Source organism: Mustela lutreola, chromosome 5 (genome assembly GCF_030435805.1).
Source record: "Mustela lutreola isolate mMusLut2 chromosome 5, mMusLut2.pri, whole genome shotgun sequence".
Taxonomy (NCBI): Eukaryota; Metazoa; Chordata; class Mammalia; order Carnivora; family Mustelidae; genus Mustela; species Mustela lutreola.
The window spans coordinates 3,802,896-3,819,127 of NC_081294.1; the positions used below are offsets into that span (position 1 = coordinate 3,802,896).

Sequence of the window (16,232 nt, forward strand, 5' to 3'; positions counted from 1 at the left end):
CCCCAGAGCAGCAGACGGGGCAGGTGCACTCGGGGCCCATGGCGTCCTGCAGGCTGGGCTCGGGATGGCAGTTCTTCCTGATCTCCACTTTTGTGTCTTTGGTGTCCAGCCTACCTGTGCTCTTTAACTTGAGGCTGATGTTTTTCCTATGAAAAAAGGCAGATTTTTCAAGCCAACATCTGTGTATCGTCAGATGCACATTGTTGTCTTTGAAACGTGTCATTTTAGGAGAAAAGTGGGGTGGGCCTTGAACTCCCTGCACATGAAGACATGCCCATCTCTACCCCCAAGTCACACAGTCCCCATCCTGTCAGACCACAGCAGAAGCCACCTCACCCCTGAGCCCTGAAGCCTGAGCTTGGGGGTGCACACGCTTATGGTGGCAGAGGTCATGGCGGAGCTGTGGGAAGGTCAGAGTGGCTGGCTGGACTCAGCGTGGCCTGCTGGAACATGGCAGGTGCACTGCCAGGAGCCGAGCCGGCCAGAGCAGGTTGGCCGCCCCGTGGTCACAGCTGAATCGCTTATGCTCCTCTTCACCGTGTCCCGTGCTCACGGCCCATCTACCTGCAGCTAAATCCGGCCGTGGGCGCCTCACATTTGCCTCGGCCGTCCGGCAGGTGCTGCCAGCCACTGCTCCGCGTGTTCCCCTTTCTGACAGAAAAAAGAAACAAGAACTAAGTTCTAAAATGAAGTCAGCAGTCACACGCTGTCTGCGAGACTTCTGGTCTCCCAGCGCACAAGAGCCCCTGGGCGGCCCTGGCTGGGACTCAGCCTTAATTCGGCAGCAGCCCTGGTCCCTGCCACAGTGGCCGTGGCGTCAGAGCGGCAGTGGTGACCCAGGGCTGCCCGGGTGCTGCTTCAAATACCTTTGCTGGGGATTTGCCTTTTCAGAGGAAACCTTCAATAATCAAAACCAAAATGTTACAATTATTTTCCTAATGGAGAAGCGAAAGTCATGTCATTGAGCAACAGCTGATGACTGGTGACAACAGGAGGCCCTGATGGCTGAACATGGGATTTGCAGGAAACCCTGCCTGGGCTGCGAGAGACAGCCATTAAGTACCCCCACTCCCTTCTGCAGTGCCGGGAGATGGGGACAGGGAGTGTCGGGACAGGGAGCCCTCGACGGGAACGTACAAGTCCTCCAGGTCCTGCCCAGGAAGCCCGGCCGACGCGGGTGGTACAGCAGCCACCTGCTTCCTTCGAGCTGGCGGACTGCAGGGACACAGAGCCCAGCGTGGTGAGTGCCGCCGCCGGAACATGAGCAGGCACGTCTGGCTTCTGCTCCGGGAACCGCCAGACACCAGCCCAAGGCCGCTGGGAGTTTGACTCTTTCCTGAGCTGAAATCAAGACGCTTCCCAGAGTTCTGCCTGTGAAACGAAACAGAGTTGGCGCTTCCAGACGCCGTGTGGATGATCTTTGCTGGGGAGGATTTCCTAATGACGCGCAGCTAAGAGAAAGGCAGAGAATGGACGGACCCAGTCGGAACAGCTCACGATGGTGGAGACAAGACTCACGAGCTCGTGTGAAACGCCCGAGAGCAGCCAAGATGTCTTGCAACGCCAGTGTGGACACGCGAATTAGAATGTATAATTCTGCGGGGTTGGGAGACCAAACGTGGGAAACGGGGGGACAGTGGAAGAGCCGCCCGAGGCCTCCGAGGAGGAACCATCGCGGCCACGAGGCCGGGACGGACCGCGCCGACGAGGGTGCGTCTCGCCCGTGGCTGACGGCGAACGAGAGATCACTGACCCCCTCGACTCTGAAGAGTGAGACCGTTTCCACAGCTGATCTGGATCAGTCCCTACAGAGCCGGCAGTTCCTTTTTAGATGGCTAACACGTGGCGTTACCGTTTTACAGTTTTCTTAGAGGCACAGTCGTTTGCGTCCAGGAGGAACGTCGGTGTGCAGCAGGCTGAGCTCCCTGGACCAGCGTCAGGAGAAATGTGGAGCCTAAGCCAGCTCCCTGCGCCAGGCGGGGACGCAGCGCGGGGACGGCCCCTTCGTCGCCGCCAGCCCCGCCCTGCCCTCATGACCGCGCTGGTCACAGATTTCACGAGAGGCCAGGTATCAGCTCTGCAGCGGCTTGAGTCCCGGCCCCTTTGAGAGCGTGAGGGAAAGTATGGGTGCTCTGCTCAGACCTGTGGCAGGCACAGCGTACCCAGACTCGGGCAGCGTCCTCATGCCCGGGGGCCTCCCGCGGCGTGGAGCTCTCCTTCCCGTCTGTCTGCATTCCCAAAACTCAGTCCCCGGGCGCTCCCGGCTCTGCCTTAGTCACAGGGACTCCGACCCATACCTCAGTCCACACCAACTCAGAAATACCTTTACGAAGGCTTCGCTGTGTAAGAAAAATGCGTGTTTTAGATACTGATTTTTTTTAACCTCCTCTTTATTACTTGAATATGAAAATACAATTAACTCATAAAATAATTAATAGACTTAATTTTTTAGAAGAGTTTCCGGTTTCTAGAAAAACTGAGCAGACAGTCCCATGTCACCTAGTCCCAAGGCCCTCCCCGCCGCACACACTGAACTGACTCATTATTAGCATCTTACATGAGCATGGTGGAATTTGTTAGAATTAATAAACCAGCATTGATACATTATTAACTAACGTTCACAGGTTATTCTGGTTTTCTTAGTTTTTACATAATGTTCTTTCTCCGTTTCAGGAACCTAAGACACTCACACCTGCTTGTGTCTTCTTGGGCTCGTCTTGGCTCTAATAGTTTCTCAGATGTATTTAGTTTTGTTGGGTTTTTCTATTTTAAGCAGGCCCCACACCCAAATTGTAAAGCCCCGAATTCAGGAGTTGCATATACTGCCCGCCCTCACTTCTGTTTAAAACAGCGCACACACGTGCTCAGAGAGAGACTCCCAGCAGAAGCGAGGAGAGGCGCGATCCAGCAGTCCTCTGGGCCTTCTCTGCCTTCCGCTCGGGGCCCTCTCTGCACAAGTCGGCTCCCCTGCTTCGGTCCTCATGGACCTCTCATTCGCATGGGCTGCTTCTCAGCGGCGTCGGGTGAAACCCCCACCAGGCCTTCCTGGCTGCTCCTTGACGAGAGTGTGACTTTCACGGGCAGCAGGCACATGGGAGGGAGGGTCACAGAGCCAAAGGACAAAGTGGCGCACCTTCCCAGACCCCCTTTTTTACCCCCAAGATTTGGGAGAAAATCACTGTTGGATTAATTCACACTCAGGGATGGCTGCTAGGCAGACAGAAGCCCCTTGTGGGTCCAGCCGGGACAGGCCCACAGGTGTTTCCCGGGCGCTGCTGTCCCAGGATGTCCCTCATCACGACCCATGGCACGGGGTGGGAATGTGCACCGGAGAAGCGCGGCAGGCCCTCCGTGCCCCTCACTGCAGGATGGGCTTGTCGCGCCGCCTGCGACATGAAGACCGTGCTGCTCCTTGGCGGTCACAGCAGATTTTCCACAACCAGCGCGGTGGAGCCCCGCGGGGCCCAACGTTACCTGCAGAATCTCCAGTTTTTGCTTGAACAGTCTGAATGGGAAGACAAGTAAGAGTGAGAATTGTCACATCCTCTTGGAGACTAGGAGGAGCCCAAGGTCTTCTCACCACAGGACCCCCCGTGCCTGGGCCACATTTCAACTCTGCCCCTCCTGCCTCTCAGGACCTCACACCCGAGAGTGTGCACCTTAGGGCCTCCTGCGATGGGTTTGTACACATCCAGCGGGTGCTTTGTAGACCATCTCAGGCTTGTCTGACACCCAACGGTGGTGCCTCTGGCTGAGCTGGGTCCATCCCTCCCCATCAGAGGCTGACATGCGTGTCAACAAAAAATACTCTCACACTCAGAAAAGAAAAAAGGTCGCTTTGAGAGAGAATATCCTCTATAGCTTCTAATAAATTCAAAGACGGACAACCAGACGTTATGGGCCTCCAGCTGGAAGTTATCACAGCCGAGGTCATCCTACAAGAAATATATATGTAAATAATAGAACCCAACTGTGACCCAGCCCCTGGAGCCAGCTGCCAAGTTATAGGACATGCGGAGGACAGAGGAACACGCGAAGCAAAACCACAGAGATGTACCTGGGCAGCTCCTGTGACCATCAGAAAGGGATGTGGAGACTCAGCACGGTGCGCCGTGTCATTTCTGGAACCAATTAATGGAATAGAAAGACGGACAAAGAAAGAACCTATAGAGCAAAGAGAAAAAAGACCCGCTAAGGGTCATGAAGAGCGGATTCTGTGGATTCCGGGCTCCCAACCAGCAGACAAACTCCAATCAGGACGTTCGCAACCCAGCTGGGGACGAAGCACTGAACATTGTGGTAGTCGTGAACAATACGATACTGAAGAGTATGGTAGGAAGTGATATAATAAGAAATCTATGAATAGAACAATAAGAATACAAGCAATAGGACATTAAGGTTTAATTTTCTTAGATATCACGATGGTATTACGGTTGTTTTTTTGTTTTTTGTTTTTTTTTTTTTTTTAAAGATTTTATTTATTTATTTGTCAGAGAGAGAGAGAGAGAGAGCGAGCACAGGCAGACAGAGTGGCAGGCAGAGACAGAGAGAGAAGCAGGCTCAAGGAGCCCGATGTGGGACTCGATCCCAGGACGCCGGGACCATGACCTGACGGTTGTTTTAAAAACCAGAGAAGCCTCATCTTCCGGAGATGTACGCTGGAACACATCCATGTCTGGAATTTGCTTCACGTGCTGCAGGGTTGGGGACACACGGGGCCTTCCTTTTGCACACCTGTAAACGTTCCCACCTAGAAACAAGCCAGAGGGCAGAACAGGTCACTGTGTGGAGGGGAGTCATTTCCAAGTGCAGGTGACGGAGCCGGGGAGGGAGGAAGGAGCACAGGGCTGTTCATCACGGAGGTGAGGAGCTGCGGGACCCGGCAGGCTTGGAGAGCGACTGGAAATGGCCCCGTGCCGGGGGCTGTTGGTGAGGTGAGCCTGCTGTGTCTGCGGGAGATGTGGCGCCCCTCACTGAGCTGTCTTTGTCTCCTCCCAGTTGGTCGGTGGGGAACTGGAGCTCCTGCAGCCGGACATGCGGTGGGGGCACGCAGAGCCGGCCCGTCCAGTGCACACGACGGGCCAACTCCGTGTCGGAGCGGGTGGCGGCCAGCCTGTGTCCGCAGCCCGTGCCCTCCAGCCGACAGACCTGCCACTCTCAGAGCTGCCCGCCCTCCTGGAGCACCGGGCCCTGGGCAGAGGTAAGTGGGACAGGGTCGCATGGGGGTACCGCGGGTCCCCCTCGGGCGGGTGGCAGAGCTGGGTTCTCGGACACTTGCAGGGCCTGCGGGGGGATCCCCCCACCCCTGGTTAGGTCTGACGGACTCCTTGCGGGGTTCTGCCCCTTTCTTCCTGGGCAGTGCTCTCGAACCTGCGGGAAGGGGTGGCGGAAGAGGTCCGTGGCCTGTAAAAGCACCAGCCCTTCCGCCAGGGCACTGCTGCTGCCGGACGCCGCCTGCGGCGCGGAGCCCAAGCCCAGGACTCACGAGGACTGTCTGCTCAAGCGCTGCCACAAGCACAAGAAGCTGCAGTGGCTTGTGTCTGCCTGGTCGCAGGTGCGTGCTCCCGGGCCTGGTCGCAGGCGGGCGCTCCCGGTCCTAGTCCCCTAGTGCTCCAGGTCCCGGGTACGCGTATCCAGAGGGAACCTTGTTGAGTTCTCGCCTGGGGGCCGCCTCCCCTCTCTGGGGCTCCCTGCTTCCCTCTCTCCCTCCAGGCCTTCTTCCTCTGAGTCTGGTTCCCAAGCTCAGGCCACTCTTCTGGGCTTCGGCCCCTCACGGCGCTCTGCTGGGCATGCTCGGGGCTTTCCAGCCACATCCTTCAAGCACATCACCCAGCAGCATCCACAAGGCCCGCGCTCACTCAGTGCTGAGGCCAGGATGAGGGGGGGGACAGCCGTCATGCTGACAGGGGTCCGAGCCCCTAGGGAGGAAGCCGCCATGCTGTGCCATCTCCGGGTGGCCTCCCGGTGGAAGGGGGTCGCCCTGAGTATCTCACGCCCGAGCGCAGGCCAGAGCTCCTCCCGGAACCCACAGAGGGGAGCCTCCCCAGCCCTCTCCTCCATGGGGCCGGAGATGCTGCAAGCACCTGGAAGCCGTCCACCAGGACATGAGGCTGGAACCTGGACAGATGTCGCCCTGGGGTCCCCTGTGTGCGGAATCTGCAGACACTGAGCCAGAGGGACTCACACACGGGGCTCAGCGTCGCCCATGCCATGAGCTCGAGGCAGCAGTGCCTGAAGCCGGGACCTCTCTCCCGAGACCCTCGGGGCCCGGCCTCACGGTGCCGCAGGGCACATTGTCCTCCTGTGTGCTCTGGGGGCCTCCACGGCCCAGCTCACTGTCCGTGGTTTACCCGGGGGCCACGTGAGCCACAGCCCCAGCTCCGAGCTCTTCCCAGCGGGGAAGGAATGGATTTGTGCCCCAAGCATGCCTGCCGCCTTGGCTCGGTGCTCCGGGGAAGGACCGCGAGCCCTGGGTGTCCTCCACCTGCCCCGGCTCTGGGGATCAGCATCTTGCCACAGCTGGGCGGCGCAGCTCCGGGGGTGCCCCGGGGTCTGGTCTCCTGCTCGTGTATTAGATTTTTGCACTTTCCAGCAGGAGCAGCAGCACAGCATTTTAACTTCTCCGTCACGTTTCAGAACTACACTTTTTCTGGTTTTTTGCTTGCTCTGCCCTCCTAAGGCCCCCAAAGCTGCACCTTAAGATACTGCTTTTTTAAAAGATGGATACGTAATGCCTTTTGAAAATGCAAAGGCCGAGTAAGTCTCATTGAATTTTTGCACTTCCGTTAGCATCCAAGCGGACGTTGACTCGCGGGTGATGTAAAAGACACAGCCACCAGCAAAGACGTATTTTTCACTCACATCTTTTGTTTTCATTTGTAGTGCTCGGGTACGTGTGAAAGAGGAACACAGAAAAGATTCTTAAGGTGTGCTGAAAAGCACGTCTCTGGGAAATACCGAGAACTGGCCTCCAAGAAGTGCCTGCACCTGCCGCGGCCCGGCGTGGAGCTGGAGCGGGCCTGCGCCCTGCTTCCCTGCCCCCAGCACTCCCTGCAGGCCGCTGCCGGCCCCCCTCGAGCCAGCTGGTTTGCCGCACCCTGGTCTCAGGTAGGGTGGCCCTCAGTTCCCGCACAGTGGTGGGCAAAACCTCCTGCCCTGGGAGCTGGTTGCTGGTTTAGGTGGGGAACTTTCTGCAAGGGTGTACCCCCAAACCCACCGAGCCAGGTCCCAACCCTTCTCTCCGGAGTGGGTGCAGGGCCCGTGTTCCTGGGTGTGGGTACAGCTCTCCAAGGCTGGTGTGCGGGGCCCGTGTGCCGTGTTCCCAGTTAAGTGTGGGAAAACGTGTCTTGTTTTCTGTAAAAGCTGGGAAGACATCCCCGGAGATGCGTGTGAACAGGGAGGAAGTACAGGATCTGGAACAAGCTGGTGGCTCCGCGTTCTGCCCCAGCACCCCTGAGGCTGTGCTCATGGGGAGCGGCTAGAGCATCCCAGACTGCCCAGGCCTGCCCAGGCTTGCTCTTCCGTGCCCCCAGCCTCTGCTCTGTCCACACCACCTTCCGCTAGAAGGAAGAATTCCGTTAGCTTGGTTAACCGTTTCCCACCTCGCCCCATATCCCTGCTTTGGGCTCCTGGCGGTCCTCATCCTGGGGCCTGGCTCGTCCAACCTGACGGAACACGCGCATTAGAAACACAGGAGCCCATCTCCCGAAACCGTTTAAACGAGAAGCGGGTATTAAGGAAGTCGTGTGTTGTAGTGAGCACCGGGTGTTCCACACAGACAATGACTCATGGAACAGGACTTCAAAGCTAATGATGTACTCATGTGGCTCACATAACACAAGAAGAAAAAGAAATTGTTCGCGTTAATGATCGGAGCAGGGGGCGCATGAGCTGTAGCCTTCTCAGGCATTTTCTATTTTAAGCAAATTGTATCGATGACTGCGTTTTCCCAAGTGGGAAACCCCTTTAGTTTTCTTGTGCGCTCAAGTCCTTGCTGTGAGATGAAGCAAGAGACGAGTGAGGAGGTCGCGTCACGTTCCCTGCTGCTTGGGAAGCGTCGGTCGGAGGCGCATAAGGGGTCTCCCGAGACCGTTACACGGGGACTCCCGAGGCCAAGGCACCTCCCGGCCCCCGGCTGGACTGGTGGTCAGCCCGCTGGGCTTCATCTGAGACCTTGGGGAAATTCAGAAAAACGGAGATTTATCATCGTTTCATTTAACCCCAAACCTAAAATACATCCTGCGTAGTTTTCTCTGGTCTGAAGTACTCAATGTGTGTTTCTCTCAGAAATCATTTTTATCATAAGCCGCCTGAAGTTTTCATCCAGTGTGACTCATTGGTTTGGGGGTAATAACTCAAGGGCTCATGGGTGCTCTAAGCACTGGTACCCGAGACTCTGCGCCCGAGCTGCGGGACATTGTCTGGCCGTGATGGATGGCCAGTGACCGGCTGAGCTCTGCCCCGAGACAGGTTTATTCCTGTCACAGTCGGAAGATGGCGGCTCCCATCATGGGATCTTTAGGGGTTCTATGATTTAGACGTCTGTGCTTATCATCACGTTTCCCGTGGGCTGCCGGGTAGGTCTGATTTAAATCATGTCGGTCTCCAGGGCTTCGCGTTAGGTGGTTCACATGCTAATTTGTTCTGGGAATGGCTTACATAAGAACACCTGTTGGACCGTCTGATTCTACATGACGGAGATGGGAGTGTGTCTTCACTGCAGAAGTGCGGGGGCCCTGGCTTGTTCTTGGGGGTTCTTCCCCAGGATCGTGCTCCATTGACCTGGAAATCCAGGGGCTCTGAGGGGCAAGGAGCTGTGTCACTGATGATCGATACGGCAGCTATGCCCACAGTCGTACCGAGCTTGTATCAAACATTCACGTACACAGACGTACACATGTACACAAACAATAGGCGAGCACACACATGGGCACGCGCCCACACAGGCACACACACACACGGACATGGACGCACAAGCAGACACAGAATGCACAGACTCCCTGCACCATTCTGTCAGGTGCCCATCCACCTCTGCGAATTTGCTGATGTGCCGTGCTCATCTTGCAGTTAGGGGTGGCACTCAAGGAGACAAGAATCATCTCTTGTCATTGCTGGATAAGGTCACAGCACTTGCCACCTGAGTTGGAGGGAGTTTTTGTTAGGAAGCCAAACTAAACTCCCAGCAGTGCTGATGTTTATTTGGAGCAGGGGTGGTAATGATGAGGCCTTGAGGGCTGTACACGCTCACCCTGACCTAAGGAGACCTTGGTCTCCAGGACAGTGGGGAGCGCTCTGGTGGGCAGCAGCGACAGACAGCACCTCCCAGGGCCCAAGAAGGAGACAAATGAAGGGAGAAGCATTCGTGGGTCTCCCAGGAGGGGACAGAGGTCATCACAGTGGAGAAGGAAGCTGTGAGACCTCTGACTCTCAGGAATGAGAGTGGATGTGCTTACCAGCTACTTCTGAGTGTGGGAACTGAGCCCGCCCTAGAAGAAGCCCTTGGTACTCGTGGGCCCTGTGACTGTGGAGTGGGGGAGTTTCCCTTTGAATAAAGCCAACCAGAGCGTCAGCCAGGAGCTACAGGGCCGAGGCATGTCAGGGCTTCTTACTTTTTGCTGTCAGGGCCAGTGACACACAGAGGCATCCCTGTGATTTCAAGCAAACCCAGAGGCAGACTCAGACTTACTTTAAAAATGCACCTGTTTGGGTGTCTGATAACGACTAAGTGATAACCAGGTCCCAGTTCGTCTCTTCAGGCCGCATGTAGCATCTCTGGTGTAGGATGTCCCAGAGAACACAGGACCATTCCTGAAACAGAAGGAATCCAGAGGGGAGAAGGTTTTTCAGGATTTCAGTGTTCTGAAAAATGTGCGCTTAGCAGATCTCTGTTCACAGCCCTGGGAAGTCTGAGGCTGACATACCCACAGGGGCCCTCTCTGAGCGCCGTCAGCACGGAGGGCTCCCAGGAGGTGCCGTCACATTCGACAAGGTCGTTTAACTCTGGAATGGCAAGAAGACCCCATTTGCCGACCTCGGGGTGGGTGGCCCTCCCCCTGGACAACAGCTGACGCCCCTCGAAGAGCCCTGGTTTAGCTCTGCATGGCTGCAGGCCCTGGATGGGGGAGGCCGGCACGAGGAGTTGAAGGAGGAAGGCAAAGGAAGGCCCCGAGGACGTGGAAGCGGATGGTGGCCGGGGAGGGAACAGTCCAGGGGGGGACGCTCTCGTCTCACGTTCTGCGCCCACCTGCACGAGGCCTGCCTCACGGCACCCCCCCACCGGTGGACAGACCCAGAACTGCCCACCCGCAGGCCAGGTCCTTGCCCTGGGGAGTCTGGCATCAGCAGGAGACACAGACCCTGAAGAAACACGTGCACACGTGCTGCGGACTCCAGTGATGGCCCTACCAGGGCTGAAGGCAAGAAGAGGCCGCCCTAGAGTCGGGGTAGTGGGTCCTCCCACGTCTGCAGCAGGGACACCGGGAGGCTGGCAGAAGTAAGCCAGGTGGGCTGGGGCTCGGGGGGTGGGAGCAGTCCACACAGCTGCCAGCTGCCAGTGACCGCCCGGGCCACACACAGGAGGTCTCAGCCCCTTTACGAGACGTCCAGCTCCCCTGATGGCACACTGGCTCCGTGCACACTCTCGTCAGACTCAGATGTGGCCGAGCTGGCTCTGAAAACAAAAAGAGGAGAGGAAGGGGCGTTTGCTGATACAGCTCTGGTCAACTAGAGCCGCAGTTCTGGGAGTGTGGCTCGGCCTGTGGCTAAAGCACCATGTGTAGAAATGCAGGTTCTCAGGTCCTGCCCAGTCTGCCGAAGCTCCCGCTGTGGGGCGGGTCCAGCCGGTGGCCAGCCTGCACGTCGGCAGCCGCGGGGTCTGGTCGGACGGCCGTGTCTGTTGTCACCACAACAGTGTTGGTCTGTGGACCAGAGCAGGTCCCTGTCTCGGCAGCTCATTGGCCGCCTGCATCCTGCCAACTGCAAGAAGCCTGAAACGCTCACGCTAAACCCCATCGAGTTAGGGAAGGCACCATCAGCTTTGACTTCCAGATCCAAGTCCTGGAGTCTCTGCACACGGTGGGAAGGATCACGGCTTGAGGAAGGATGGTAGATCCCAGGGATGGGCGACTCTCTTGTGTCCAGCACTCGGTATCCAGCATCTGGATCGGTGCCTGGTGCGTTGGAGGTGTGTGATTCCTGTTCTGAATAAATAAATCCGTGACAAAAAGAATCAAATCACTTCCTCATGATTTTAAGTGGTGCAAAATGATGGCTAGATCTCTGGCTTTTCAACTGAGACACATCGTGGGCAAGGCTGGAATTCTGCCCCCGCTGCTGCCGATTACAGGAATTCTACCATCAGCAGAGAGGTTGTGGACATGTAGAGATGCACATGTGACCCATGCAAAGCCGTGAGCCTTAGGCCACTGCAACCGGCATTCCTCAAGGTCTCGGTTGGGCTGCAGCTGGGAGGGGCTCGGGGGCAGAGTGCAGAGCCAGACTGTGCTGCTGCCAAATGTTCAGACGGATGCAGTAGGCAGTGGGAACGTCTGGATCCATTGTGGATGAGCCTCCTAATTCCAGAGCCAGACACAAATCTGCCCACACCTTTTATTTTTCTGATTGCTACAGTCATATATTGAACCTGAGTTACTGATGACTCCAACTAAAGTTGGTTTTGAAAAAAAGGGGTAAGCCTCCTGGAAATGTTCCAGACCCACAAGCTCATGAGCTGGAGCCCTGCATCTTCACCTCTGGGGGCCCAGCAATCCTCTACCGAAAGAGGAGAGGAGAAAGAACAATGTCTTCAGCTTGTGACTTTCCTGGACTCCGACTCAAAAGATGTTTAACTGCTCTGCTAGAGCCCCTTCCCTGGGGGGTTTGGAAAACTGCTTCTCAAGGCTCTGCTCGCAGGGGGTCCTGGGAAGAAGCAGGAGGGCAGCTGGCTGCCCACTTGTAGCTGACTTCAGCCCCGGAGCTTGCTGAGTGCCCTTATTTGAATGGGGCTCTGCCGTGCTGTCTCGTACATTTTGGCAAGTAGCCTGTGCCGTGCAGCTGCCTGTTCTGCACAGATCTGTCCTGCACAGATCTGCCCTTGGTTTCACTGGATTCAGCGCCCCCACCACGGCCCGGATGTCCGCAATGGGATCCGACCCCCTCTTCTTGCAGGTGTTCCTTAGTTACCTACAGTGTTGACGTTTTTGGATGAGGAGACTTATTGGAGCACAATTTCCATAGTTCAGTCTAGATGTCAGGTTGCTCTCTGGACAGATTCAGTGCTTGCTGGTTTGGGTCCGTCTGTCTCTCTGGTCACCCGTCCCCCGGTGTCTTGCCCTCCGTCGAGCTCATATGGACCCGTGCACAGAATCTGGAGGCTGTGAGCCCAGCAGCTGGAGGATGACAACCTCGCCGTGTGGCTCCTCCATGCCCTGGCTCCTCTGTGCCGTGTTGTCTTCGAGTGCCAGGGTCCAGGTGCTCTGAGTGTGGCCGCGGGAGGATGCCAGCCCACACTGCTGGTGTTATCACTTCCAGGCAACATCTGGAGTCTGGGGACTTGGGGTCTAGAAGGAACGTCATTTTATCGTGCCTCTGTGGAAGTTGGCTTGTTGAGGCTTTCCCCGGCAAGAGCCCCAGAAAGTGTGCCTGGGTGACGGCCTTCCACAAAGGGCATTGTTTCTAGTGCCAGACCCAGAGCCTGGGTAGGTCCGGGGAATGATCCTGCTACCTGCAGACATGCTCTAGTTCCCTTGTGTTCATCAGACAAGGACCACGCAGGAGCATGTTACATCTCCAGTACTGGCCCGCTCTGTCCACAGCTGGGATGAATCAGAGTCTGGTCACCTTCCCAACAATCACTGTAGAGTCTGGGTGGAGGGCAGGTTTGGAAGAGAGGGCGCCCTGGACCCAGCAGCCTCGGATGACCGCTGTGCCTCTCTTTCTCGCAGTGCACGGCCAGCTGTGGGGGTGGCGTGCAGACCAGGGCCGTGCAGTGCCTGGCAGGGGGCCGGCCGGCCCTGGGCTGCTTCGTGCACCAGAAGCCCACCACCTCTATGGCCTGTAACACCCACTTCTGCCCCATTGCAGAGAAGAAAGGTGAGTGCCTGGACCTCCTTGGCTTGGCCTTGGCATCTCGGGGTGGGACTGTAACATGCCCGGAGAGTTCCTTAGTGAGCTGGAGGACATGGGGTGCCCGGGGTTAGAGAGCCCTGGCGCTGGGGTCTTGCTCTTTCAGGGAACAAACTAAAGTTCCGCAGCAGGCGGCCGGGCCGTTGTCCCCGGAGTCGCTCAGTGGGCAGGTGCCACACAGCAGGGAGGACATGTCAGTCCTGAGGGACCTTCCAAGGAGGGACTTGTGGGAACGGCCCCTCGCACTGGGCCCCACCTTCCCTGACAGGCTGCTCTCCACAGCCCCTAAGTTGGCCCCCACCCCAGGACCCTGGCTAACGCGGCACTTGCTGCTTTTCAGACGGCGTCTGCAGAGACCACTTCCCCTGGTGCTCGCTGGTGCCCCGGCATGGGATGTGCAGCCACCAGTTTTATGGGGGGCACTGCTGCAAGACGTGCTCCGGCTCCAACCTGTGAGGCTCGGCCTCGGTGGGGGTGCTGGACCTTCAGCCTGCATCAGCCGTGCGCTGGACATCGGAGCGCGGCCGGGGGGAAGCAGGCTGGGGGAAGAAGGGCTGCATCTGGCCTTCGGATGGGACAGAGTGTGTGGGGGGGTGTGCACGTGCATGTGCGGGTGTGTGCGTGCGCACGTGTGCACATCCTGGGTCTGAGGGCACGCCTGGGCACGCACGCACACACGTGTGCAGGGGAAGCCTGGAGGAGGGGAGGAGGCCCAGCCGCAGACCCAGGGTCTCCTCACTGTGCTTCAGCTGAATCAAGTCAGAAGCACAGAAGGAGCCAAGCTTGCTAACCGCTAAACACCGTGGTGCTTTGGAGAAAGAAGGAAAGGCAGCATGCGTCCAGGAGATCTGCCGCTCAGTACGCCGGCCTCCCCCCAACCTCGAGGCCGCTGCCCCAGCTCTGAGCTAACCAGCCTCCCTCTGGAGAAGCCGCGGGCTGGGACAGCTCCAGTCCAGCCTCCCCAGGGCCCCCTTCCTGCGCCAGCAGCCCAGCTTCTCTCTGCTGGGACAAGAGCCGGTGGCCCCTGGAAGGGGAGCCTGCCCTGTGGCAGGGGGCGGGGAGGGGGGGCGGTGCCGGTACTCCGGACTCCGTGTCCCAATTGGAGGCTTTGCCTCTGGAGACAGGAAACCCGAAATCCTGCTGTGGTGCTTGGTTCCCTTTCAGACTCATGCGCTGGAGGAGAGAACTCTATATCCTACGTCTTATCCTTCTCTGTGATTGACAAGCGAGCCTTTGTATTCCAACCCGTTCCTTATGCTTTTCCCTGAAATGACAGAATTACAGGTTATGCCAGAGGCAGACAGCGACCAGCTATGCCGCACCCCAGCTGCCTCGATGAGCGGCTGGCTGTCCTGCCCGGGCGGACGTCCGCAGACATGGGGACCCTCAGAACCCCACGTTTCCTTTCCGTGCATTGTGCTGTTTTGAATTTTTTTTTCTGTGAATTTTGATTGTTTTGTAAGAGCCCTTCAGAAAGAAGGCCAGCATTTCTGGACGAAGCCGCACACGGGCCCCGGCCCCCGCCCCTGCGCAGTGTTGGGGCTGCTCTGCGTTCTCCTTCCTACCATGTGGCTCCATTCCGCATGGGCACCTGGATATTTATATTTGCTGAAGTTTTATAATAAATTTTATATTGTGCCACTTGCTTCTGACCTGCCCTGATTACTCACAAATTTTGCTCCTGAGATCCGGGGGCTGGTATGGAGCTGGGGACTGGTCCGGGGACAGAGCTGGGGCCCTGAAATCCAGGAGAAAGTGCGGAAAGTGGTCTGCAGACGAATGCCCCTAAATGAGGAGGCAACAGAGAAGACAACTGGTGACCAGGGATGGTGGTGGCCAGTGTGGGGGTGGGCAGGACGCTGGGGCCACCCAGCCCAGGGACCTGGGGTTTTGCAGCTTCCACTGGAACCTGAGTGGGAGCCTCCCTGGGCAGGGCCACAGTTAATTTTGGGCGACCCCTGACCCTGTGATTCTTGCTTTAATAGACAGGGTTCTCTACAGAAACAGAAGGAACAAGTGTTCCATAGAGAGAGAAAGGAGCTTTATTTTAGGGATTTGGCTCACATGATTGGGGGGGCTGGAAAATCCAAATTGTGCAGGGCAGAAGTCTGGAAAGAGGCAGGGTTTCTGTGTTGCAGTCTTGAGGCCAAATGCCTCCTTCTCAGGGAAACCCCAGTCTTCATGCTCAAGGTCTTCAACTGATAGGGTGAGGCCCACCCACATTATGGAGGATCATCTCAGCGACTACTGATTTGGCCCTTAAGTGTTGATCACATACAGTACACATCTTCATGGCAACATCGAGTCTAGTGCTTGGCCAAACATGTGGGCACCATAGCTGAGGCACATCACTGTGAGTCATCAAAAATCACACCAGGCTGGATTAAACCAGCCCTCACAGGGCATCATGGAATGTCCCACTCACCCGAACCCCCCAGGCCTGCAGACGCCCAGCTGCTGATGCCACTCAGCAAACCTGCACCAACTCTGCGAGCACACGGCCCCGCCCTCGGGGGACAGAATCCTCATCCCGACTCACAGACGGGAAGCTGAGCCTGAACGTGGAGACACCGTGCCTGCTGGCGTCACAGCCAGAGGAGGCTGAGCTGGGGGTCTGTCGGAATCAGGCAGCGGTTCTAACACACGAGGGTCTTGTTGATCCACTGAGCCAACACGGCCCCTCCCCAGACCTCTGTCCTTCTGACAGATTGCCAGGAACCCCTCACTCCTGTTTCCAGTGACCCTTCGCTGGACGCCTGCTGTCCAGCGGTGGGAAGGGGGCAAAACGGGCAGATACGGTTCTGCTTCGCGGACTCCATGTTCCATTGGAAGACAGCAAAGCGATGTACTGCAGGGACAGAGACAGGCAGAGGAGGGGTCAATCGAGGGGAGAGATAGGACAGGAGCGAGGCAGCCTTCCATCTGGCCACTTACGCCCAGCACTTGGCCAGCCTTTTACCCTGGGTGTGTCCGGCTCCGGGTCCGCCCCCAGCCTGGGCTGACATGAGCCCTGTAAGGGTGGGTGCACCCGCTCTTGCGCCCGTGTCTGTCCCTGACCAGAACTTTCCTCCGCTCCCTGTTGCCAATATGGGAGCCTCAAAACAGCAGAG

The 16,232-nt window shown here is 57.3% G+C and overlaps 1 protein-coding gene across 3 annotated transcripts in view; it reads left to right on the forward strand.

Annotated features, from left to right (window-relative positions):
* Positions 1-14,767, forward strand: part of ADAMTS16 (ADAM metallopeptidase with thrombospondin type 1 motif 16) — a 150,348-nt gene extending 135,581 nt beyond the window's left edge. For 2 of the 3 annotated variants that reach the window (XM_059173595.1, XM_059173596.1), the window contains exons 19-23: positions 4,999-5,200; positions 5,360-5,554; positions 6,883-7,107; positions 12,942-13,089; positions 13,463-14,767. In XM_059173595.1, the coding sequence (XP_059029578.1) occupies positions 4,999-5,200; positions 5,360-5,554; positions 6,883-7,107; positions 12,942-13,089; positions 13,463-13,578 (886 nt within the window). In that variant the 3' untranslated portion in view covers positions 13,579-14,767. The remainder of the gene's footprint in view (positions 1-4,998; positions 5,201-5,359; positions 5,555-6,882; positions 7,108-12,941; positions 13,090-13,462) is intronic. The other variant, XM_059173597.1, reaches the window with a different exon arrangement.
* The last annotated feature ends 1,465 nt before the right edge of the window (positions 14,768-16,232 follow it).